Source organism: Tinamus guttatus, unplaced genomic scaffold (assembly GCF_059628265.1).
Source record: "Tinamus guttatus ecotype Peru unplaced genomic scaffold, ASM5962826v1 Tinamus_guttatus_pri_ptg000434l, whole genome shotgun sequence".
Lineage (NCBI taxonomy): Eukaryota > Metazoa > Chordata > Aves > Tinamiformes > Tinamidae > Tinamus > Tinamus guttatus.
The window spans coordinates 521,275-547,444 of record NW_028288968.1 but is presented as its reverse complement, the minus strand read 5'-3'; the positions used below and the strand labels follow the sequence as shown (position 1 = coordinate 547,444).

The 26,170-nt window shown below is 40.2% G+C and overlaps 1 protein-coding gene across 1 annotated transcript in view; it reads right to left on the bottom strand.

Moving 5' to 3' along the window:
* The window catches only part of MKLN1 (muskelin 1), a 90,622-nt gene that overhangs the window by 55,033 nt on the left and 9,419 nt on the right, over positions 1-26,170 (bottom strand). Inside the window, exons 2-6 of the mRNA XM_088531808.1 lie at positions 21,783-21,852; positions 14,386-14,528; positions 12,909-12,997; positions 6,632-6,741; positions 2,438-2,630 (exon numbers count right to left, since the gene is read on the bottom strand). Coding sequence (XP_088387934.1) covers positions 2,438-2,630; positions 6,632-6,741; positions 12,909-12,997; positions 14,386-14,528; positions 21,783-21,852 — 605 coding nt within the window. The remainder of the gene's footprint in view (positions 1-2,437; positions 2,631-6,631; positions 6,742-12,908; positions 12,998-14,385; positions 14,529-21,782; positions 21,853-26,170) is intronic.

Here is a 26,170-nt window from a genome sequence, read left to right as displayed (position 1 = left end):
CAGTACTTCCAACCCTGGAAAAGTTTACATTGCGACCAGTAACTTCCCTGTCACGGTACAAGGGGAGGTGCAGCAGCAGCACCTCAACTCAAGTGAAATCCTGGGAGAAAAAGAGCTGAATAAACTCAGTGTACTAAATATTAAAAGATAAAAACATGCAACACCTGAAAAAGTGTGACCATATACACTAATTTCATCACTGCTTAAGGAGAAAAAAGAAAAAAAAATCTATTTTTAAGGGAATTAACTCGGGGCATATGAGATTTCTTGCTTGATGCTGTTCAAATTCCATTCAAGAAAAAGTTTGTGCTATTATCATGGAATCACAGAATGCTTAAGGTTCGAAGGGACCTCTAGAGGTCATCTAGTCCAACCCCCCTGCACACGCAGGGTCACCTAGAGCACGTGGCGCAGGACTGTGTCCAAGCGGGTTTTGAAGATCTCCAGAGAAGGAGACTCCACAACCTCTCTGGGCAGCCTGTTCCAGTGCTCTGGTCACCCTCACTGTCAGGAAATTTTTCCTTAAGTTCCTGTGGAACTTTTAGTGCTTCAGTTTCCGATCATTTCCTCTAGTTTTTTCCTTGGCCACCAGTGAAGAGGCCAGCACCATCCTCCTCACTGCCTCCCTTGAGGTACTTATAGACACTGCTCAGGTCCCCTCTCAGCCTTCTCTTCTCCAGGCTGAACAGGCCCAGCTCCCTCAGCCTCTCTTCATAGGGCAGATGTTCCAGGCCCCTGATCATCCTTGTGGCCCTGCGCTGGCCTCTCTCCAGCAGCTCCACATCCCTCTTGTACTGTGGAGCCCAGAACTGGACACAATACTCCAGATGTGGGAGTATTGCTTGCAACAAAGTGGAAGGAGGATGGTCTCCAGGTGCTGGTGGATTAAGCTGCAGCCAAGGCAGCAGACTGACGTGCTAGCAAAAATCATGAGCATTTAACACATCCCCCTGGCCTCTGCAAGGGCTGCAGATCCTGCAGCAACTCGAGTAACACTCAAGCAACCCCACTCATCAGCTCCAACTGCTGCTGCTTCCTCCCTCCTGGAGCTCAGGATGAGCGAGGGTTGTTGCAAGAGGAGAAAGCGGCCGGTTGCAGAGAGCCCCTGCACTGCAGGGAGCTGCTCGCGCCCCATTCCCAGCCAACGGCGCTGCAGTGTCTCCGGAGCGCTCGAAAGCGCGCGGAGGAACACGGCGCTCGCTCCATCCCGGTGCCTGGAGCTGCTCGGGGAGGTCAGCACAGGGCACAGCAAAGCTGTTCTGCCTGCACGGCTGAGAAACCTTGAGCCAAAGCGCGTGGAAACAGGTGCTCACTGCTGCATTTTGACAATTTGCTGCAATATACTCCCTGTTAGGCACTCAGTTTAACAGCTTCCTCAAGGATATGCTGATTTTAAAGGAATGCGAACTTTAAAATTAAAGCTATCATTTCTATCCTACCTATCTATTCTATCCATTAGTGACATAAACCGTGCTGACGTTGCCCAGCAGGTATGCTGGCATGTGTGCAAAGGTATTACGAAAGCAACAGGTTAGACCAGAATAAGGAAAAAAATGGCAATGAATAAAACACACAAATATACCTCCCTCTGGTGCCAGGCATCCACTAAATTCATGCCCTATGCCAGTATGAGCTTTTCCCAAAGAGCAACTGTACACAGTCAAAAAAACTCTTCCCAGAGCCAAGAACACCTCTGTTCTTACAGAATCCAAAAAATCACTACAAGGGTTTCAGAACACAAATGAAGTGTCCTGCCCCGAAGTGTTTTTATACTTCCTATCAATAGATTGCGCTCTATCTCCCTCATATTAAGATTTGATTTTATTTGTTCCAAATAAAGTAAAATATTTATAGCAGTAACAGTGAAAGTGTCTGCTAATGTCCTGCCCTGGAGGCAAAGGAAGCCTCTACTCCCATTCACCCTGACACCCTCAAAGCCATCCTTAAAACACTTTTTCCCCCCCTATAAGCAGAAGCAGCACGCTCTTAAATACAACTGAAGATTTACTCTGGCCAAAATACCAACAAGGTGGGTGTTAAGCTCTAACCAGAAATTGTGATGCAGGTTTTAACTGAGAGTGCACATGGTCTAGGCTTCCCTGCTCCCCTTGCTCTCTTCATCACTAGTGATGCTCCTGACAGCGTTAGAGCCACCTTCAGCTTATCAGCTACCAGAATGAGGAATTTGACTTTTAAGTACATCATATTGTCATCCTTGAGGAAAACAGGGGCTCCAGAAGCAGTGGTGATAAGAGCTTTCATAACTAGCTTTTAATGTCTCCTTATGCACACACTCACAAGTCCAAAGACTGATGAGACAGCATCACTACACATAAAGTACTTACAGTATATACGGACACGCCAATCCTATTTCTATGCACATGAACATTTAAATAAGCTTCCAACGTTGCCACCCAGGATAACAGGCCACGCTTACCGTTCACTGCTTTTTCTATCAGTTCTTCGCAAGCGTCGAAGTCGCCCTTCAGCACTAGTTTGTCGTGCAGGTCTGTCAGCATTGGGTGCTCCAGGGCGATCTTGGTTTTCTTCTGCAGCGACTCGAAAGCTTCCGTGTAGTTGTGCTGACGAAAATGCTTTAGGCAGAGGCGAATGGCTTCCTGTTCACGGTACTACTGGAACACAAGAAAACCTATGAGACATGTAGGTTTTTTTTTGACTAGCATCACGGGGAACTACCCATGAACCTGCCTGGAGACAAAAGGAAAGGATCTCTTATGCATAATGTACATAAATTGCTCGTGAGCTTACACAGAAATGCTACCAGAAAAAAAAAAAAAAAATAGAAGTTATCCAAGTGTTTACTTTCCAATGGTATCGAAATTATACAACTCACTATTACCCAACTTAATAAACATACAAAAAGAGATTGCACAACAGCCCAGATCTCTAAAGCAACCGCTATTCTTTCTCCATCTGGTTGGTCCTGCTGTTTGAGGCCTACATAAGATACAGAAGCAGGAAAAAAGCCTTCGCTATCAGCATTACATAATTTGATTGTATGACTCTTATGTAACAGAATAATTTAGAAGAGTAAGTAGGTCACAGCTTTTCTAGAAGCAGAAAAAAAAAAAAAAGAAAACATTACAACAGGAATTCTCATAATGACCATCACTACTTTACTAGAGAGGCAAAAAAGAATGGCGAGCCAAAAAGCCGCAAGCCCACCAGGATCTCAAAGCAATGATGGTATTTGGACCTGCACCAAAGTTTTACATTCAAATTATTTCCACGCATCTTACAGCTGAACCCCACTTTCATGCTGCAGAATGGCCAAAGCTGCCTATTCCCCACTCCAGGAAAGCGTGGAGAAAGAGCTAGAGAAAGCCAAGCTGGATCAAAAATAACAGTACGGAAACACTGCAAAAGAGCACGTTCCGGATTGAGAACTGCAGCTCGTGCTGTTATCCTACCCAATGACCCACTGTACAATAAGAGATGCTAAAAAAAAATCATGTAAGGAATGTGAATTTTTCTGAAGTTCAAAAGTAACTTGGACCTTCAAATATTTTCAACAGAACCTCCATATCCTTACCTAAAAAGTCTCCTCCTGACTTCCATCTTTAACAGCTATCATATACTATATAAAAAAAAAAAAATCCATCCGAAGCATGTACAAGACTGCTCAATTTACAGATCAAGAAGGGGTTTATTTTTGAATGGATGCCAACTGCTGAGAGTGAAGCTTATGATATTTTAATAAATGAACATGGCTTTCAAAAGCCTGGAACCAACACTAACATTAAACACAAGCGAGTGTTCATGAAAGGACTGCATAGCAATAACTTCATAAACTGGAAGAGCTAAAGAGAAACACAGCCACATGCATTATTTTTGGTTCTTAATCCATCAGTATTTCACAGCTGCAAAGAGACAGAGCTACGCATTTTTTGAAAATCAGTTCCCAGCCCACACGAAAAGGCCAAGGACGTGCAGTGATAAAAAAGCAAGACTGACAACAGAATACCAGAGCTAGAAACACAGCTTTGCAGCAAAACTGGAAAACAAAACATGTTTCCTTCTTTCAAAGGGATACCCAAGACACCGTCGCTTACATCACTGAAGTCTAAAACCACATTAGACTCTTAGCTGTCCAAAGGGCCAGCAAGCAAATGGATGGCTGCACACCAGTAATAGCCAACTTGTGCATATTCAGTTCCTCCAATTTAGCCATGAGACGAAATCCAGACACCTAATGCCTGTTGGATGCAAGTTGGCTGCTCTTAATGCGATATAAAGACCTGCATTTAAGCAGCACCACTGCAATACCACTAAAGCTAAGTGTAAAAATGTTAAGGCAAAAGGCGGGTAAAAAAAGTGAACAGAGGGCTCTATTTTACATGCTGTCACACAGCTTTACAGAGACAACAATCCAAAAAATGTTTTTGATTTGCGGCTGTGAATATGCACTTTGGTTCCAAAACATAACCAGAGCATGAGACTAAAATATTAACATTATCAAAGGTAGGAGTCAAATTAGAAATACTTCTCTGACAGTTATGAAAAACAAAGGGATAACCACAGATAAAATGTCAGTTTTGGGTTGACAAAGTATTCTCTCACACTGCACGAAAGCCAAAGTAGTAAAGGCTTTCGAGAAGGAATCGGTTCAAAAGGACAGGAAGGGAGAAGCAGTTAAGAGGAGACCAAGGAAGGTACCTGCTACGTCTAAAGCCTTGTCTGGTACCTCCAGGAACATCCCTTAAGGGAAGTGGGTTTTGATTAACACACACAGCACAAAGCAAGGCCAGCTGAGTAGACTTGGTCTGCAATAACCTCCTTGTCTCATGCTTCAGGGAAGAGAGAACTAATGGACGCAAGTTAGGAATGGTTTTGGGGTGCAACGGCAAGGACCTGCTGTGGGCACACTTGTGCTCCAAGCAGCTGCTTCAGGTCCAGTAGCGGCATGTCAAGGCTGTGCAGATGTGCTCTGGCTTCCCAGGACCCTCACGTTCTCCAGTTTCAAAAACCCACGGTCTTCAAGACTTTCAGGAATAGGCACAAAAATATCCAAAACACCTCAAAGAATTAGAAGCAACTCAGACCAACCTTCCTGCGACCCCTCAAATATGGCTGTGCACACAACCAGCTACACTGCTCCAGCCACAGCAGCCTCCCAGGGCTGTGGGAAGACAGAAGATCAAGGACGTATGTCCTGCTCACCAAAACCTCGGCAACCGAGCCACACAGTGCTCAACCATTGCAAACAAACCTCTGCCTTGCTGCTTTAGGACTCCAAGTCTTAGAAGAATGAAGCTGGCACCCTTAAATAAGTCCTTCTAAGCTTCACTGGAAACACGCTGGCCATGAAGCGTTGATTGCACAGGATATGACCAAGCAAGACAGGCTTTGACATCATCAGATAGCTCTTAAGTGGAGAAAAACAATAAACAACTAACTTAACTAGAGCAACCACTTCCAAAAATGAGATTAAACATCACTGCACATAAGTGTCAAGGAAGGAGCATAGAATGGCCCAGTTCCATTACTCAAGCTCATGCTTTGCCCCATGACCAACTGACAAGTCACCCATTCAACAGCCTCATGATAAAGTCTGCAAACACCATGAGCAGCCTGGACTTTCCAGACGTGGACACCTGTAATCAGAAGACCAAAGGACATTGACACTCCATAAAATTAGTAGCTACTGCCAGCTTCCACTGTGACCATTACTGCTGCTTTTCAATCCTCCACAAAGACCACCGTGAACTTGGTACCAACACATATGAGCTGGACTGCAGTGTCACAGGGTTTTTTTTTTAATCCCACTGAAAGTTTAATGCAGTTGGCAACACCATAAATTAATGAGGAAGGTCTTAGTACTACCTTGCCCAGACTTCACTCCATTTTGACCTTTTCCAACTCTAAGCAGACACACGCTCTCTACTACTCAGCCTTATTCAGCTGGGAAGGAAATCTCTTCTGCAACGCAGCATGAATCTCATGAATTGTTGCAAGAAAACTATGTGCAAAAAGCAGCAACAAAATTAACTCTGGTTGTGAATGTGCACTTTCCTCCCACAGTAGGGGCATCTGTTGTACTCGATAAGTAATTTCTACAAATAGTGTGCAGAACCCTTTGAACTTTCAGTCCAAACTGACAGATGGCAAAGTCATCTCATCTCACAGTCCAGAAGTGCCAGCTCCCTTCTCTACTGCAGAATATTCAACAGAAAGATATTAAGAGTGAAAGAGCAGAAGCACAAGGAGCTACAATAGGTAGGACATCAATGTATGTTCTCCTTAAATATGCAGCAAGAGGTCCTTTTCAAAATCCCACAACAAATAGCATATATAACCCAGAAATACATATGCGCAGTGTATATTATATACACATACATTTACATAAAATAACTTTGTCTCCTTTGACTCAGTACTCCTTACTTATTGGTCTCTTTCTTCCTTGTGATGTCTATTTAGGAGTTTTTACAGAACCTGCAGATACAATTCAAAAAGATTTAAAGTCAGCAACCTGCTTTGAATTTTAACTATGTGTTTGGTGCTTTAACAGCCAACATTTAACTGATGACAAGGTCACGTAATTCTAGAAGTTCCACATGATTTTTGAGGCTACACATCTTGGAATAAACAGGCACCTAAAATGCAGGCCTACCTTGCTGTACCAGTTGAGGCACGGTTGGACCACATCTGGATCATCAATGCCATTAAGTTCAACATACCAGATACTAAAATTGAAGCTAGGTCCCCAGGATAAGAGTGGAACTGGAGAAGAAAGGAAAAGGAGAAAAAGATGCATAATATCAAACAAGCATTGCATTAATTGTTTAAGGTTATACATAGTACTATCTTAACAAAATACTTCTGAAGGTTAAATCAATTTTTAATCTCATGTATGTTCTAGCTTGTTTAGTAAGCTTAAGAAAAGTACTAAATATGCCATTTTGGAGCATTTAAAGCAACTTGCACTAAGGAAGCATCAAAATAGCAGATCTGTTCAGAGCAGAAGCCTGCATATATAAAAGCAAAAAGTCTATCATTTAAAACAGCTCAGCAGATGCAACAAGCTTTTAGATGAATGGGAGTCACATGAGCATGCTGGAGACAATATTTGCTCCTCATTGTACATTTATCTCAACATTTGTCAGCAACAATTATTTTCCCCTAATGGCGAAGAGAGGAAGCTTGGGTATTTAAAATTTACAGAATTAGCAACTTCAAGTTGTGGACAAGGGAGGGAAAACTGTCAAATTTCCAATTTAAAAAGCCTTTCTCATTTTTATAAATTGAAAGCGTGCAGCTGTTCTGGCTAGTGTTCATCTACCTAGGTACCACAGCAAACACACTCAGCATTAGAAGAGATCTGTGAAGTACACTGCAGCCTCTCCAGGGCTTCTCTATCACTGTTAACATCTATGATCCTGCATTCAGCTGTCAGTAAACAAGTAGATTAAAAGTTGCTTTTGCTTCTCAGAGCAACTCCAAAGCTCAGAAAGCTTACATATATAAAATATATACACACATTCTCTTAACTCCTTAATACAACAGTGAAATCAAATAGTTCCATTTCAGATACTTTCAATCTCTTTTTGACTGTAATTGATAAACACAAAAGGTGGTCACCATTAGAAAGTAGTTACCAACACCAGCACAGGTAGCCCCCCAATTCCACTCTCCATAAACTGTTCCTGCTGCAGATAAATTGTCCATTGTCTTTCACAGCATGAGGAAATGCCACTTAGATTTCCAGCTTGCTGAACTAAGGCTTTCAGATCTACTCTGAGGATTAAAACCCAAAATTCATCTTAAAGCTGTTACTAACAGCTAGAGGTTCTTAAATATTTAGATTTTTTACCAAGCCGGATTGATTATTTTCTGTAATGTACTTGGGCCCAGAACATCTGTTCAAATGCATGACATAAATTTTAAAGAGTTTTCCTACCAGCGTTATTGGTGAAAACTGTTATGATAACTTCCAGCAACAGCCATCGGGAGAACAGATTTTTAGGAAAGATCCAAAGAGATTGAGAGTCTGCGAGTCTTAACCAATTTTAATGTGCATAACAAGGTACCACAAAGATAGGGAAATGCTACTGAAAACTGGTTCCGTCTCTCTACATCAAGAGTAATCAATGTCACTTTAGAACAGGAACTATTTCCTTATTAATGCAGCTGGCATAAACGCTCCAATCGCCCCATTCAAGTGGTTTGTTATTTCTCAGTTGCTCAGTACTCAAGATGAGATTTTTTAGAACTATTTCCAGTAGATGCATGCTCTTAGAGACAGAAGAAACCCAGGAGTCACCTGCCTTTAAACAGCACTGGACATACCCTGCCCAAGCAGCATCCTTCTTGCTGTCCTAGTTTTGCCTTCTGGACAAAGGATCCAAGGACAAAGCGTACCCAAGTACCACAAAACATTACTACTTATAAATCTAAATCTATAGACAAGTTTAAAATTGTTAACAGAGGGACTTTGGGACTTGACGAAGTGATTGATACAAGTTCTGTAGGAAACAATATTGAGCTCAGAGAGCAGGAACAGCAGCTACATCAGGCTCTTTTCTCATGGTCCTTGGAGGACAGCAACCTGCCACCTGCTAGAGCTGTTGGACAGTCTGGGGCATCCCAGCTCTGAAGGCAGCAAGCTGACAAAACAGGGCACCTTTCATTTGTCCTCATGCCTAAAACAAACCAACCAAGGCCAAACTGAAGCTTTTATTATTTGCTCAGCTGCAAATATAAGTCTATTCATCAGCTTTTCACACTGAAGCCCCAACCAAGGCTATAGGCAACTTAGCGTGGACCAAGACTATAAATTTCCTGGTCAACAACCCACCACAGTTTCATTGGGCTTATAGGGGTGAAAACCAAACCCAAGTAATACTACCTTATTTCAGAAAAAAAAAAAAAATATCTCTACTTCCATTTCTTTTCAGGCAGTTTCAAAAGCTGTACTAACTTTTCCTGGAAAATTTTAACAGTCCATCCATTCGTTTTGGTGGCCAACTACAACCCGAAAGAAGTACCTGGATTTCTTGGTAGCTATCACCACAAAAATCAGAACTGCAAAGCCACCAATTTTCCCCCACACAAATGTTAACTCTTTGAGCTTTCAGCTTTGTTCATAAGAAACTAAACGCCAGAAATGGTGATGTTTAACACCGAGACCGCCACAGGAAAACCATCTACCTTAGAGACAGAAGTTGCAGAGGGAACGCAAGCATTTCTCCAGCACTGCACAAGCAAAGAAAACCTAACCCAACCTTCTCTGACCTGCTCCAAAAGAGGGGGAAAAGAAATGAAGCACAAATCCTGAAACAGCAACACAACTTCTCCCCCCTTAGCAAATATTATTTTAAGCATTTTATTAGAACAACTCTCCATTTTTGTATCTCTTCACCGGCTCGCAGATAACATGAAACCTGTCCTTCATCCCTCCTTCCACAGTCTCTGCCCTCTTCTTTTAAAGCATTTAAGAGGTGCATTTAGTGCTTATAAAACTCCTTTTTAGAGCAGCTACAATCTAATTTAGACCTGAAATAAGGAAACGCACAAAGTAGAGCAAGGAAATAGCAATATCCACACAAACAAGAGCAAGTATTAGTAGCATCACTTCTTTCCATGACACGGGAAGCTAAATTTCTATTTTTAGCTGAGGCAAGAGCACTAGGGAAGGAAATGGGTCCTCCCGTTGGGCCTCCATGTCTCTTCTCACCCTCTGAATGGCCACACACGCCTCATTTCCCCTCCTTCACAAACTTCTGATTTTATACCGCCTCCTAGATTTGCACAGACCTACTCAAGCTGAGAAATATTCCTCTCAAGCAAGCAACAATTAAAAAAAAAATAATAATAATAATAATAAGACCCTATTCTGCAACTGCAGTTGCACAGGTTAAGCCTTATTCTTTTCCTTATTTGTTAGTGGTTTCCCTCCCCCAAATAAAACCCAAGGTGGGTTTCCTTTGAGGTGGAAAGATGCACGATCTGAAGCACTTAATCCAAACACTAAATTTGTAGTATTCCCAAACAGTTTAACATAAAAGCACCTCAACATATTTTTTCTTGCTGTATGCACTACAATAAACCCTCCTGAAAAGCAGTAGGGACCAACCGAGCCACCACTGCAGAGCAAGAGGTGCCCAGCAAAAGAGAAATCAATACCCCTTTTAAGGGAACAGAAGGTTTTTAGGTCACTTAACTATTTCTTTATGCACACAAGGATGGATCTGGGGTCATGTTTTTCAATAACTGCAGGTTAAGCCTAGAGAAGGATTGTAGCCTTGTATGCTGCAGAAGATAGCACGAGCAGCATTAAACACAGCATGCAAACATTTCAAAAAATCTAATTTCTGTGCCCCTCACTACACACACGACATACTTAGGTGCACAAACAACCTGTCTAGAAAAGCAGGTAGAGACGTAGTCAATACACTTATACATTAAACCCTATAAAGAAAGCACTGCTTGTTTCTGTTACACTCAACTTTAAGAGTCATGAATCCTAGCTAGCAGCTCCCGTGCTCCTAACGGACTGGCACGAGGATTAATACCAGGCACTTCAAGTTATTTTCCATGACGACCTATCCTTAAAACATCATCTGCTTTCAAGGGCAAGCTCAAGGAAAAGAAATAGCTGCAAAACAAACAGAAAAGCACAGAAACAAAGCTGATGGACATGAAGATCCCTCCTTGATCCCGATAAAAATCTTATCCTGATAAAAATCTTCTCTTCCACACCAAATTCTTTAGTGAGGTGCTACATGAAAGGTTAAGAATTATTTGGCAAATAGGTCAAATGCCTGCACAACTGGGCATCTCCATTCTAAAGGGAAGCTGAACTAATAAAAAGTGAAAATCTCTTCTTGGCAAAAGACAAGGAGCTTCATTTCTATTCTTTCTACCTCCTACAAGCCCAAGATATCATTTACTATCAGAGGAATGGCAGTTTTACAAAGTCCTGTCCCTCTGCCCCAATGGAAGCTTTACTGTTCTGCTGTTAACTATAGGATATATAGATCAGCACGCTTATCTCGGGAAGTATAAAGCAAATGCCTGATGCAAGCAGCAGCCCAATTATATAATGCCTTCACCAAACACGTAACCCTCTCCGATAACAGTAACTCCCGCGGTGCAGGTCTCTGCGAGTCCAAAAGGGCAGATTTTGGCCCAACGTTGACTGGCAGCGTTACAAGAAACGCGGTGCCGCATTTCAGAGTTTGAGTTATTTTGGCTAACGGCTCGGAAATTTTAACAAACTCAAAACAGTCAAGCTGTGAATCCAAAAAAATAAAAGAATTTCCCAGCATCATTTTGCAGTTGCTTCAAAGTAGAGACAAACTTCCATGATTTTAACAAACAAGACAGTGCTAGTAATCAATCGGAAATGTTAACAGGTTTTAGTCAAAAGATTGTTGCAATAATTGTCCTCTAGCATTAGAATTTAATCAGGAAAGATAGTTGCAAGAAATGAAAGACTAACTGCAGCTGAAAAGCAAAACTCATCCTAAAACGTAATAAGTGAACAAGTGACATTGAAATACAAATCAAACATTAATGCACATGATGCCTAATACTTGTCACTATGCAAGGAAGCCATTCCAGCAGGAGGGCGGCATCGCTCAAGTATTGACACTCCGTGTGTCAAGTCTGAGGATAGAGGGTCCTATTTGGAGGCATTAATAAGTATTTCACTTGCCTATCAGCTCTCAGAATGTAGCTGAGCTTCATAACAAACGAGCAGGAGAATGCATTTTGCAGGGTTACAAGTTACACTTTCCTATCTGTAACTAATCGCCTTTATTCACCCTTTCAGCCACCCAAAACTATTTGTCATTTATTAATTATTAAAACATCCTCAAAACTTCCTCCTCTTCTGGAACAGCAGGACAGGACACTGGCTATGACATACGAACGATTACTCGATTTCTAGACTCCAACTCTCACTTCCCAGGCAAACACAAGCGGTGACTGGGAAAGCTGCAAACACTGGAGCAGTACAACAGGCTTCCAAAGGGACCCCCCGAACAGCCCAGTCTTGGCCAAGAAATTACCCAGCACTTCTAAACACTCCCAAATTACTCAGAATTAGACATCAGAATCCCCTATCTTTTCTTTAAAGCAACTATCTCATTAAAAAAAAAAAAAAAACTTTAAACAGTTACCATAAAAACAATAATTCTTTAACTATCTCAGTACGTAGGAAGGAAAGGATAAAATTACTCAGCTATGTAAAGATAAAAGGTTCTAAATTCTTGAATTTAATCCAAGCAATATCTTTAATGGCTAATGCAAGACATTTGGTCTCTCTGGCATGCCTGAAATGAGGAAGCTCTATTCCCGCTCCCACCGCAAATCCCCCCAAATTGGCCTTCATTAGCACCCCTCCTAGCAAGCTTCACCCGAGACACAAGGCTAGACATCGTGCAGTGCAATTTTTCTTTGCTCCTGGATGCCATCGTTAGCCAAAGACAAGAATTGAAACAGCCAGAAGAGAACAAGGAAAGTTTCTGCTGTTGCTATATATGTTGCAAGCATGTTTGAGGAAAAAAAAGAAACTTTTTCTTCAAACTCTAGGGCTGTCCATGTTCAAACTTCTACCATTATTTAGCTTAATGATTTTTTTCTTAAGCTCCATATAGTGATTTACAGTAGGATAATATGCAGCTTCTCCAGCAATTAGTTGGCTCAACAACTGCATTTCTGAAAATTACTGTATTCTGCTTTTCAATCTCTAAGATCTAAATTATCAAGCTATTATTTCTAAGTAACAGGACTTCACTGTGTTCCAATCTAAGCAGTCTAAAAGATCATAAAATGGAACAGCTATTGTGGACGCTTTGCCTGAGTACAATGAAGTCACAAGTGCCAAGACTGGCACAAGTATAAGAGATTATTTTCTACTCAGAATGCTGAAAAAATGCATTTACCTATCTTAATGAATCGACAGGGGAACATCTGTTCATCAATTTTATGCTTCAAGGTGAATGTTTCTTTGTTATAATCATTCTTTAAGCCACTGTGGGAAAAAATAAATAAGGTTACTAAATCTTACCTTGTATTTTAGGACTAGCTAATAAACGCAATCTAGGTCATGCCTGAAATGCGATGCTCGTTTCGTATTACTATGAATCATGAGTATGCATGCTGGACCAGAGCCTGGACTGCTACATCTTAGCTCCCTAAGAGGCAGCACTGGCTGGTGGTTTTGGGGGGGAAACTGGGGACATATCAGTGACATTTGACTGTGCTAGGAACCCTGCAGGCAACTTCAGAGGCGAGTTATCCATCAGAACCTCACTTTTTCTTTTAAAAGATGAAGACAGAGCAGCTCACAGAATTATTGTACTGACATGGTCCTTTAAGACTCACCTGAATAATACTATTAAAAAGTCAGATATTTAGTATAAGGTATCAAAAGTCCTTTACTGAAGTTGTACCCACAAAATATGACTTTTTTTTTAAATTAACTTTGGTGCAAGTGAAATGACATTAAATATCACTAACTGTTACACTACTAAAATTTATTCTCCTACAATTCTACTAGTAGCAATCTCAAATCGCAAGACTGGTCTATCCTAAGTAGGAGGGCAACTAATTTCAATATGTTCTTTAAGGATACCAGCGACATGAAGAACTTGCTCTCTTTGTCCATGGCTACTCTACTTGACTAAAGATGAGGTGCACCGATTTATTCCCTGGAAGTGGCCCCTCCTGGTAAGCCTCCAAAACGAGACTGCCTCTTGCTACTTATTCCTCTTGTACTCATAGATATTTAGATATCATTTCCCAATCTGAAAGAGAAAACTTCTTAAAAAAGGCCTTTGCAAATTTACATTATTCGGAAGCTCTGGATAAAGCACTGAATTGCCAAAAGGCTCTTTCATTAGTTCCTACCCATGAAAGTAAACTACTAAATGAAACTAAACAAAACAAATTTTCTATCTGCTCATTAAATTTATTTATATATTTGAAGGAAAGCAGAGCAGCTGGCTAGTTCAGACCTTCACAGCTGCAATGAGATTCTCCACACAGGCAGACTACTTGTCCTTTTAAAAGCTACTTTGAAGTTACCCCAATCGGGAATCATTTCTACTGTGCCTCAACCATGTAGGGGAAAAAAAGGGAATGACAACCCAGAAGTGTTGCACCTTGCTCTCAGCTCTTCCAAACCTCCAAGAGTTCCCTTCCCACAAGTCGTCTGTGGTTAGACGAGGATAAGGAAGGCTTCCTGGAGCAAGAGTTGGGACTGCTGCTCTGACCTAACCTTGAACACAAGGGCAGCTAATTCCAAGTTCACAACCACAGCTCTGTTATACTGTTAGCCCAGTGTCTGCTTGGGAGTGAAGGGGAAGAGCATTTTGGTCCAGCCAAGTGATTACCGTAGCTGATGAAATCGTATCTTACCTGGATAAGAGATCTGTCATGTTTTCTTCATTCATCCCACCAAAGACTTTAAACTTCTTTAGATTGCAGACATGAGTTTTCTCGTATTTGCCAAATGTGATACTCTGGACTATGGCAGGTCTTTCAAGTTTCAGAATCAAATACTGTGGAAGAGATAACAATGAATTTCAGTATTAAAGTCAAGGCTACAGCACACACCATGGAGAAGTACGACAGCCTTCAAATATGCAGGTTAGAAGGCCAGGGAATGAAAGTTAAGATGATTCCTATAATTATATTCTCTCCTTTCTTCCAAAGATGCACAGATAAGGAAGAAATCCTTTGTAGAAGTACTGCAAACAAACAAACAAACAGCTATCCAAGAAGAATATTAGGTCCAACTGTCTATTTCTAGCATTGCTATTCAGGTCTTGCATATATTCCTTCGAGCTGGATACAAGACTTCCTGAAATCTGGCAAGTAGGCTCCAGCTAAGGAGAACCACAATTCAAACTCCCACTAAAGCCTGAAACGCAATCTAAGCTGAACACACAATTAAATAAATACAGGATGTTCCAGATGCTAAGAGAACATCAAATTACTTTTCCTCTCTGGGCTGACACTATTTAACCACTGAGCACAGGCTATGTTTGATTTGTGGCTAACAAAGGAACCAACTACTTATTAACTGCACCAAATATAACCTAGACATTTAGCTGGCAATAAAGGGGATTTATGCATAAAACAAGGAGAATGTTCTAGCTCACAAACGTTTGCTCACCCATATGCAGATGTCCCTGACAATGCATAAATAAAGTCAGCAGGGTTTCAGCTTTCAGGACCAAGCTACTAACTTTACCAGCACGAAAAACTTACGTAGAGAAACATTTGCATCATTCACTAGGGAGAATTGAGCACCAAGTTTACTTAACCTTCTTTTACAAAATGGGTAGTATCTGGCGTCTTCGGATATCTTTCTAACCAAATAGTTTGAAATTTTAACCTAAAAAACACATTTAATTCTCTTTTGCAAGTTTAGTGAGCATTAATCCTCTGCTTGTGCTAACCAACAACATGAGCAAGCCAGTCTTATCATAGAAAGGGACCTTTTGGGGCAAAAATAAGAAAATTTATTCCTGACTAGCTAGTCTGTTGTGGATCTGCAAAGCAACCAATCTTGAAGCTAACATGAATACTGATGTCATTTTAGGGAGCGTTAGGATAGATACATGATCTCAAGGACAAGTTTTCACTATGCTTACGAAGACCTTAGCTCAACAAAAGTACTTTAATGCAAATCGCAGCTCAGGACTGGACAGATACCTATCTAGAATAAGGAGGAATTGATGCCAAAGATGTTTCCAGCAATCCAGTATGTTTTCAGAACGAAGAAAACAAACCAGTCAGCGGTGCTATGGTGCAGTGGAAAAAATTAGGTCCAAGAGGTGGGTGCAGTCACGAGAACGGCACAGTGAATGTGGCACAGCCCGCTGCCAAAATTCCCATGCAGAACAGAGAGTACGTAACAAGGTCCAAGAACTCCTCCATCAGCGCATCTTCTCTGAAGATTTTTCCTCAGAGCTAAAATAATGACACTAGCATTACCAGTATCAGAAAGAGCAGTTCTTAAGAGCAGTTCTTAATGCTGCTGGAATAACAAGCCTAACATTTAGGTCATGAGGATGCACTCCTGCGCCAAAACTACATTAGGTTTTCAAAAGCTTGGGGCAAGCTTCATACAGCAATATTCAATTTTTACCTCAAATTAAGGGGGAGAAAACCAGAACTGAAGTTAAAGCCTTTATCATGAGCTACAAGCCTAGAAGGGAACAAGGCTTGGAAGTTGCTCCACATGCTTGGCAGTGGTTTCTTAAAGCTACACATATGCAGGGACTCTGCATCCTCCTTGTTTCTGCACATCCCCATCACCTGCTAGGCAGGCATTAAAGAATATCGAAGCATAAAAGCTGAAAACTGCTTTCTGTGAAGTTATCTGCTTACATGTCTGCTTGGACTCAAGATAAAGGAACTTCAGCCCAATCATTAAGCTTCAAATGACCACACTTATAAAAAAGATGGTATTAGAAGTATAAAAGTATTAGAAGAACAAGACCTCAGGTCTACAATTAAACACATTGGTAGGTGCATATGCACAAGGAGCAGAGTAGAATAAGTCATTGCTGGCATTTCAGCACCACAACTTGTTGTCTGCACCCAAAAAGCACCCCAGCCACATCCCACAGGGTTGGAACACAGATTTTGTTGGAGCTCTGGCCTGTGCTGCTATTTGGCAACAACCACACGCATCCTTTTGCATCACACAACTGAGCGTAGGTTTATACTAATGTATTTTAAATTAGATCCCATCTACGCAGCAGGATGAAGATCAAGAGGAAAATTGGTCTTTAATTCTTGGATACAAAGAAGAAACCAGTTGTTTGGACAAAGTGACACTAACATTATACATGAGTGCTTTACTTTCAAAATTTGTATTGAAACTCCACATTGAATAAACTGAAGCAGATTGTACAACCAAGCTGTACTACTCAAGCCACTGCTGGGATTAGATTCGCATTGTATTCTCTGCAGTTTCTCCACTTCAACCTTTTCTTTCATCCAACCTTCGTGCCACAGCATGATGAAGGCTTTTCATTAGGGAGTAATGAAAGTTGCATCGCGCATGAAAACACAAGCACAAAATAATCAAGATACTCGATAGGGGCTGTCACTATACAAATGTATCCTTGTTTTAAGTTAAAATTGTGTCTAAATATTTAAAATTGTGTCTAAATATTGTCTTGTGCATTACTGAGATGCTCAGAGGAATTAAATGTTAACGTGCATGAAATCTTTCAAGTCAAAGTATCATCATTAGGATGAGCATTTATTACAGGGGCCTGGTCTTCAATATTACTGGCTTTATTGCTCAACACTTCCTGTAAGCCTAGGACTAGCTTAAAAATAGAATGATCGGCCATTTTTTGCCCGAATAGGTTACTACATAACAAGTTTATTATTGAATATATAATTTCTAGGTCATTCTATTTCAGGCCTTCGGAAAGATATCTAGTTTAATAAACAGAAAAACAGCTGTCATACGTATTTCCTTTCACTGACACTCATTCATAAGCAACTCGTGGCTTTCACGGCCACAGGAATTATTTAACTCTACCCCTGCCATATAGCCAGAAAAAAAAAACACCTTTATTAACTACAGTCACGGGGCAGTATTTCAAGCAGTTTTCATTTCTCTTCCTTTGCAAAAACCTTTACTAGGGACTTGAGCACACTTGCAACAAGGCCACTCTTTCTTCCTGTGCAAATTTGCACATTTTAATCTATATTCTTCTAGATGCTCATCATAGTGTGAATGCTCTGAATGCAGAGAATGCTTAATTTGTTTTTTCTAAGTCACAAAAAAGGTAAAACAGAGGAGGGAACAGCTCAGAATTCTCCAGGCCTCAACTGCCCATATTTCTACCCCTGAATCAGCATAAACCACCAACTTGGCAGGGAATTAGGAAACACTTATGTTAAGGCAATACCACTCTGATGAGATAAATCACTAATAGGCCGTAACCTATTCGAGTTTGATTCACTTCCCATACTGGACTACTGTGCCCACCTACACATTTTAACAAGGGCACCACGGCAAAAGCGATCAAGTTTTAAATGGAGTGATATCAACACATAAAGATGTTGTAACTTTATTTTCCATAGGCTTCCTGATGGTTACTTTGAGGATAAAAAGAATCCTAAGCATGTGAATACATCATCACTTCTGTAAAAGGAAAACCCAACCTTCTAACAAAGCAGTTAAGTTGGGAGAAAATTATTTCCTCAAAATGCTTATCATTTGGTCAACAACTATTTCAACTGAAGTTTCATGAATCTGCCTCAAATGAAAAATATCTTCAACGTTTTTTTGAAGAAGAACTTGAGTCATTTCCAAGAACGAGGATTCAGAAAACCTGCACGAAGGTATAACAAGAAGGTACAAAAACTACCCATTTTGAGCAAAACACAGCCTCTCAAATCCAGAGCATCTTTTCTCAAGTACGAGACAACGCAATTTGGAGGATTTTCTGTATTCACAGGAACAGCAGAGATTGCATTATTTGAACACAAGTCTCTTCTGTAAGTTTCAAATCCCCATTCTCTCTTCCCTATTTTCAATACAGAAGTTAAACTGGCAAAAGCACTTCATATGAGTAATTAAACACTCATGTTAAAAGCATGAGAATTAGCTTAAGTTGATATCAGAGACACTCTAAATAGATTTTCTCTCTTTGCGACTGCTATTGTTGAATAAACAACAAAGCAGCAAAGCATCATTTTATATCCTCAGTGATTGATGTTGTTTACAGAGCAAAAGGCATCCAGCAGGATGGATGGTGATCTCCACTCAGGCAGCCAGGTGCTGCCTTTTGTGTTTTGAAAGAAAAGAGCACAAAACTCAAACACTGCCTTGACAATCCCAGCCAGGACAAAGAGTAACTTTCTACAAATCACATTAAAGAACCTAGTGTAAATGACTGGCTTGGCAAGAGGGGCAGTGCCCTGCTCTCCAGTAATAGATTTGGGTAGTTTTGCAACAGCTTCTTCATTTGCAAACTCCTTGCCACATTCTATATGCATACAATTGCTGCAAAACAACTGCCGAACAAGCTCACACTTTTCTATTTCAAGTAATTCTGGTTATCGTCTGCTATACTCTTGATAACTTACGTTGCTGTCAGTTTTAAAAACAGGAGGAGCATACTCTATAGCACTCAGTTTCAACAGAAGGTTGTCCTCAGAGCAACATTCAGGCCAAATGAAACTTTCAGATTCACAAAACAGCTCACCAACTTGAAAACAGATGTTTATCTCAAAGAAGATAAGCTCTCCAATTCTGTCCATGGCGTCTTTCCTACACTTGTCACACCTCTCCCATACTGCACATTCCTCACTACAGACAGCTGATGTAGAAATAAATAGTTCCAGCTCCAGGAGTGAACTATATTATCTTTTCCCAGTAACATTCAACTATGCACATAACTCTCTTACCTGGGTAAGCTTGCATGGGCAGTTTAGATTCTCCAATACATATACTAAGTTTTAGCTTTATTCTTAGAGTTTTACTTACTACAGACACTTAAATACACTTCAATTCTCTGTAAAATATATTAGTTTTCAAAGCAGTGAGGATATGTGATGGTAAACAACAGTACTTTATGCTTTCCAAACCTACTCAGCCTTTAAGAACTCTGGCCTCAGAATTATAAAGCTTTCTAATTCAAATTGAATAAAAGAATTACTTCCACACATCACAATCTAGATGACAAAGACAAGCATTATATATGTACACATATATACACACACACATATATATACACAGTGTTTCATGTACTCTACATGAGAAAGAAAATACGTGTTCCAGCCTCTCAAGAAGTTTTGTTATGTTACCTTTAAAACTGAGTAATCGTCTTGAGACACCTGCAGCAAGGCTCAGTGATTCACACAGAACTTAACATATCAAACTGTACTCAAGCATGTAGATCCCCTCCCAGTTTTCCAGGGAAGATTTTCAAAAGAAAAAGAACAAACTCCCACCTGGGAGAGGTAAATGAACATGTCATGCTTCTGATATCAAATATATAAAAGGATTTTTCTTGACAAATGAAATTCCCATTTCATGGGCCAAGAGTGAAGCTCTTCTAGCAGCGTTTCCAAAGTCAGGTTAGAAAGAGACTAATAGTAGCAACAATTCTTTAAGACCAGAATATTTACCCTGAGAAAAATCTTAAACTATCTCCTTAAGCAAATAAGGAGCATTGACTGGACAAAAAGAAAGTGCCTCTAAACCCCTAAAGCCTATGAGCACTTACCAAACCCCTGCGGGCAGAGATCAGAGGTTTGAACATAAAGTTTCAAATATTACAGAACCAGGTGTTCAACTGCCAAGAAACCAAACACTGAGTCTCCTAATAGATTCTCACAATCAAAACATGTTTTATTAAACCAGAAATTAAAGAGCTGATTTGGGCATCAAAAGAGGAAAAAAGTGCTAAAGTTTTCAACACAGAATGAAAGTCAGGGAGAGAAGTTAGTTACAATTAATTTGTTTGGTTCTTTGCAGAAAAGAACTCATTACTGATTAGTAATTGGTAACAGCATAGACTGAGATAAAATACATTCAATACCCATTATCTACAATCTATTATTCTTAGACTAATACTGCTTTAAGTTACGGATTATACTGAAGTTGTTTATCAAAATACATTAAAGATAAAAATTCAAATTAAAAGATCAATAACTGCACAAAGGAATCAAGCAAATCTAAGCATGGGAATCATTATTACTTTTCTAGCATTCGTTTTTAATGAAAGACTGTTATGGAATACAAGATAGTTTTCTATTCTTTATTCCTGAAAAACTCTGCACGTATATGGAAATAGTACTGTAGTATAAACATTTTAATTTTGTTATTTAGTGATTGAAAAGATAATCAAAATAAAGCCTTTCAAATGAACTGCATGATTATGCTTCAGAAAAGAACAGTCCAGACTCCAGGTTTCCAAATGCACCTTCAAAGCAAAGTAGCAAGATCTGCATACAGAAAAACGCTTTGCAATTTAACTTGCAGAGAATAGTTGGATGAAACATTCTTGTATCTTATTTTACGGGGAGATAAGTAGAATAAAACTTCATGATAAATATTTTGCCAAATGTGCATTAGTATGCATCAGTAGCTAAAGAAATTATTTTAAAACACCCAGTGTAATAAAATGCAGGAGAAGCTGATCAAACAGAGCAGCAATTTTACGGTATAGATCTAGAGAAAAGAAAACAATTACACATTTATTGGAGAAAAAGTTTAAGTAGAAGAATAAGCTCTTTTTTGCCGATAACCTAAAAAATGCGATAAATAGTGAACAGGCAAATAACGTATGAAAAATCAACACAAGTCGTATTTTCGTACGACGATTAACCAACAGAAGAGGTGACATTCACCTTCCTCTAAAACAGCTTAGATTTATACGTGTGCTGCTAAGGGTAACAAATACAAGTTCCTTAGATGCAGGATTCAAGGCCAACAGTCTACAGTAGTTTTCAATAGTGCTGACACAGGGAGGCCTGAACGCCTCATTAGCAACTTAATCTACCTGTGAGGTTAGATTGCTTCCAAAACAACCAGGATTTTGAAAGATGAAGAGCCAAACTCTTCCTCTCCTCCTTCTCTCCAGCATTCCTTTAAATATCACAAATTGCTGGAAAAAGCAAATACCTAGCTCACCCACATACATTTTGCTGAATTAAGAGTAAGTAGCCTATAAAGACTGCCAATATAAAATAACATCAGCCTAGATTTAAAATAAAAATTTCAGAGCACGTTAGTTTGCAACAGAGCTGAACAGTAACATTAAGCTGCTTACCTGGGGAGGGTAATTGCTTTCTGAAGACCATCTTGAGGACTGATCATTGGGTTTGTCCACCAAAATATTCCTAAAGGAGGAAGAAAAAAAAAAAAAAAAAAAAAGTAATTGTACATTGAATCTTACATCTCCAACAGGAGCCGTCACACACACAGCTGTCAAAAACATTTTCATGCAGCTACTCAAATTACTGGGCAGAGACCAAGGTTCTCCCCCTCTTTATTAAAGGAGGTTTTCTACATTCTCTTTTACAGGACCCATTAAAATGCTCTTCCAAGACTTGTGGTTGTGCAATGGAACTCCAAGTTGCGAAATAAAAAAAAAGTGCAATAAATACAAAACAGATGAACTGACATAGGCGCAAGCCTGCAATTAAGTGGAAAAAAACGGTCTCATTCACCTCACTGGGAAAAGAACTTCTCAATGAGGTTAAAAATGAGTAGTATTATGGTTAACAAGCCAAAAAATGTCCTTTACTAGACCGGAGATGATGACGTAGAGGGAACAAGCTGCTAACCTACTTTACAAAAAAAAAAAAAATGAATAAATAGATGACCACCTAACTCATCCCAAATTTAAGCAAGTGCTTTTCACATATGCTGTGTCTACACCAACGCAGAGGGAAGCAAAAATTCAGCTCCTCACCCCAAGTTCCCCCCAAATTGCCTTCTTACCTTTTGAAATACTACTATTTAGGTGATCAACATAATGAATTCAGAATCGTTTTTGGCTGAAACGTGCAAGATCAACCAATGTCATCCTACAAATAACCTGCCATCCTCTTTCCTATAGCCTATATCCTCCAACCCACCCCTCAGATCAAAAAGACAGAATAATACACTCCGTTATTTATTGTGCTCTCTCTGTTGGCAAGGTGACGATGCACCAGCTGGACAGGGCTTAAGACTGCCATTAAGTCTAACTAAAGAACTTGCCGGTTCCTAAAACTTGTATAGAAAGGAGGAAGCAGTCATCAAAAGGCTCATGCCATCTCCATCTGCTGTGTAGGAGGAAGAGCACACAAGCATCTGGACTGCTACAAAGGAGCGCAAAAGAAAAGCTCGTATAAAAGCTCAAAAGGGACCAAGGTTAAGGCAGAGGTTGAGCATTAACAGCCACGTGGGAATTAGCTCGTTCCTTCCGCATCAAGAAAAAAGTATCATCACATTAGCAACGGTGTCCAAGCAGAGCAACGTGGCGGCCGGATTGCGGTGGCTCCTTAAAATCTGGCTGCACTTTAACGGAGCAGCACGAGCCGCTGTCCATCTGCTTGGGCTTCGCAGGCTGCACGTCACAGTTCGTACGTGCCCCAGGTTAAGGAAAACTCAGGTCCTCCCCTTCTTCCTTTAACTAAGAGAGCGGAAAAAGGCAAAAAATTATGCTGGGGGCTCAACAGAGGTCCTGAAGGACAAAAGGATGGGGCTAGTTCAACTGGCATTGAGTAACGCAACTAACCGACCTACGGCTGAATTTGCACACATCTGCAACACAGAAAAAGCATCTGAAAAGCACACGGACATGTAGGACTCTTGCACTAAACCAGCTGAGCCCCATTCAAACAGGAAAGGTCAAGTCGTAGGTCTGGATAGTTAAATACCCAATAAGGATCTTGCAATTTGGTGCATGAATGGGCTCAACTGCAGAAGGAAACTTAGATCCTGCCTTCCCCGACTACAGGAGGGACAATAAAACAAAACAGAAAAATACCTGAAGGGGAGAATTTGGGAATAGCCCAATTTCTACCAAGGTTGCCAGTCTCCAAGCCAAGTCACCCCTAGAAATCAAGTCGCACACAGTATTTATCTTCTGCTGGGAACTCTGAGCAAAGCAGGTCTGGGAAAGCACTGCAGTTGTTTCTAATAGCTACTTGTAGCATCTCATCTGCCATCTCTGACTAGGGTGACACTCCCATATCTTGGCCTTTTTAAGTGATTGTAATGCCACATTTCTGGGTTTCTTTCTCCGGTTTATCTGCAGCACCAATAGACACCAGGAAATACAAGAGATGAACTCTGCTTTTTCAGTCTCAAAACTCCAGCCGGGGCAGAAAACACTCAACCAAAACACAGTCTAACTGGAAATAACATTTGCAGCAATGATGGATACCAAAATACCTTAATGAAAAGCTTAACACTTATTTTTTTGGCTGTATTTTAATGGTTCCTCCCTTCTGTTACAGCTCTTGAAAACTAAGGACTAAGCAAATATTTTCAACACGACTAAATTATGAGTATGAAAGTTAGCATTTGAGAAGCCTTGTGCTTCAGACAAGTGAGAGGAAACAAACTGTACAACAGCCTTGTACAGCTTTGCTTCTTTAGAGAGCTTTATCCTAACATGCAAGAATACAATTCACCCTACAGAATACATTTTATTTATGCCTTTATTGTATCTGTTTAAACATGAGTCCCTCGACCCCTCAGAAGTTGAGCAATATTTGCTGCAGTTGGCACCGTTACATGGTCTGATACTGCCCTGTTGGAAAGAGACATTTTATAACTGGGACAGATTCCAAAGATTGTAATTTTAGAAGTAAATTTGTTTGCTCCTCCAGATCAAAGATCAGTTTGCCACAACCGAAGAGGACGTCAGTCAGTGCAACAACCACACAAGATAGGAATCCTTCTGCAGAGGCTGAGGAGGGACAGGTAGCCCACACAAAATTAAGGCTGCGGAAATCCAAAGCAGCAAAAAGCAGTGTCAAGAGATTTATAAGTATGCTTAAAAATACATGGGTTATTAATCTATTAAGATTAAACAAATGTTGAAGACAGAAGTCAGTAAGCATGAAGTTAATTTACCACAACATTTCAAGAAAATTTATGGGCTCAAAAGCTTGGAAGAATTCAAACATTCCAGCAGTCATGAGACAGTAAGAAAAACAGATGCGTATCCTAATGACAAATGACTCTTTCCATATAAAGCTCTTCTGGGCACTATAGAAGTCTTAAAGTATCTGAAAATAGGCTTGTCAGATAGGAAAACCTGGACTAAAACCTTTGAGAAACTTTAGAATTGAAAACTCTAATAGCTTGATGATTTTCCATGCAATTTTTACAACACAGTATTTGTAAGCCCCTGAGCTACTGCAAGTGCCAATTATTTTGTGCAAGCTTTTCCTGTGAAAAAGCTGCAAATCATTAGAGCTGGTTTCAGTCGAATCGTATTTTTAAACTATAGATACGAGTTCTATTCAGACATGGATTCATAACACTGCCAAAAGGGACTATTTCACCCACTTGTGCTTGTTTCCCCCACCCCAGCCCCTCAATCCAGCCGCCAGACTAAAAGTGACTATTATAAATCATTGGTTTTCAGTCAAATCAGCTCTCCAGCTTACCACATAGTTACAGTAACACCAGCGCCAGCACAAAATCAAAAAAAAAGATGAGCAGTTGGACGGGGACCATGGGTTTACACTGGGACAGAGTCACATCATGCCACAGTCCCATCAGACAAGCGACTATTAGAGAAATTAGACGTTACGGCACGTCAGCTATTTTGCTCTAACCAACTCCGTGGATATTAGAGATGTTGCCACTCTATTTTCAGAGGACTTTTCTATGCAACGAGCTCTGTAGCTGAAGACAAGACAATCACCACGGGTGAGTTTTTGTTTGCTCTTGAGAGAAAGAAAAACAGGATGACTCTGCAAAATACACTGGAAATCGAATGTCATGCTGATATAATTCGGATTTAACCTAAGTAGCATAAAGGCTGCATTAAAGAAATCCACCATTGTAGGAATAAATCCTTAAGAAATGAAAACACAAATGTAAAATACTAGCTTTGTTTGGCACGTTCAGAATTACTGCTCTGAGAGCAGCTGGGTTGAGCAGAGCACGGCGTTCTCTGCGTTACTTGGAACTGAAATGCAGCTCTTCTAGAAAACCACTGAAGTACCGAGGCATTAAAGAGAAAGAAACACTTGGAGTGCTATGAAAACAGTCTGCCTGAAAGCTGATAAAAATGTTTTCTTCAGGGTTGCCCACAAGAGGACACTTTCATTTTCCCTGTAACCACCTAGCAGTAAAAAAAAAAAAGTTATATAAAGCATATATGGACTGCAATTTCAATCAAGGCCAGACACTTTGCAGAGGACTAAAAGGCAGGGCCAACTATTTCAGATGTCAGGAACCATGAACCTAATCAGTAGAAAACAACAACTGAGATGCTATGACCCCATGTAGATTCAGTGTCCTTGCCTAACAAGATGCATTGGTATAAGTACTGGAACATGCACACTCCCTGCAAATACATACATACATACATTATATATATATATATATATTTATATATATATATATATATAAATATAAATATACATGCATTCTTCCCCTGAGCTGGAAAAAAAAAAAAAAAGAAAGAAAGAAATTCTGTGGAAGTGA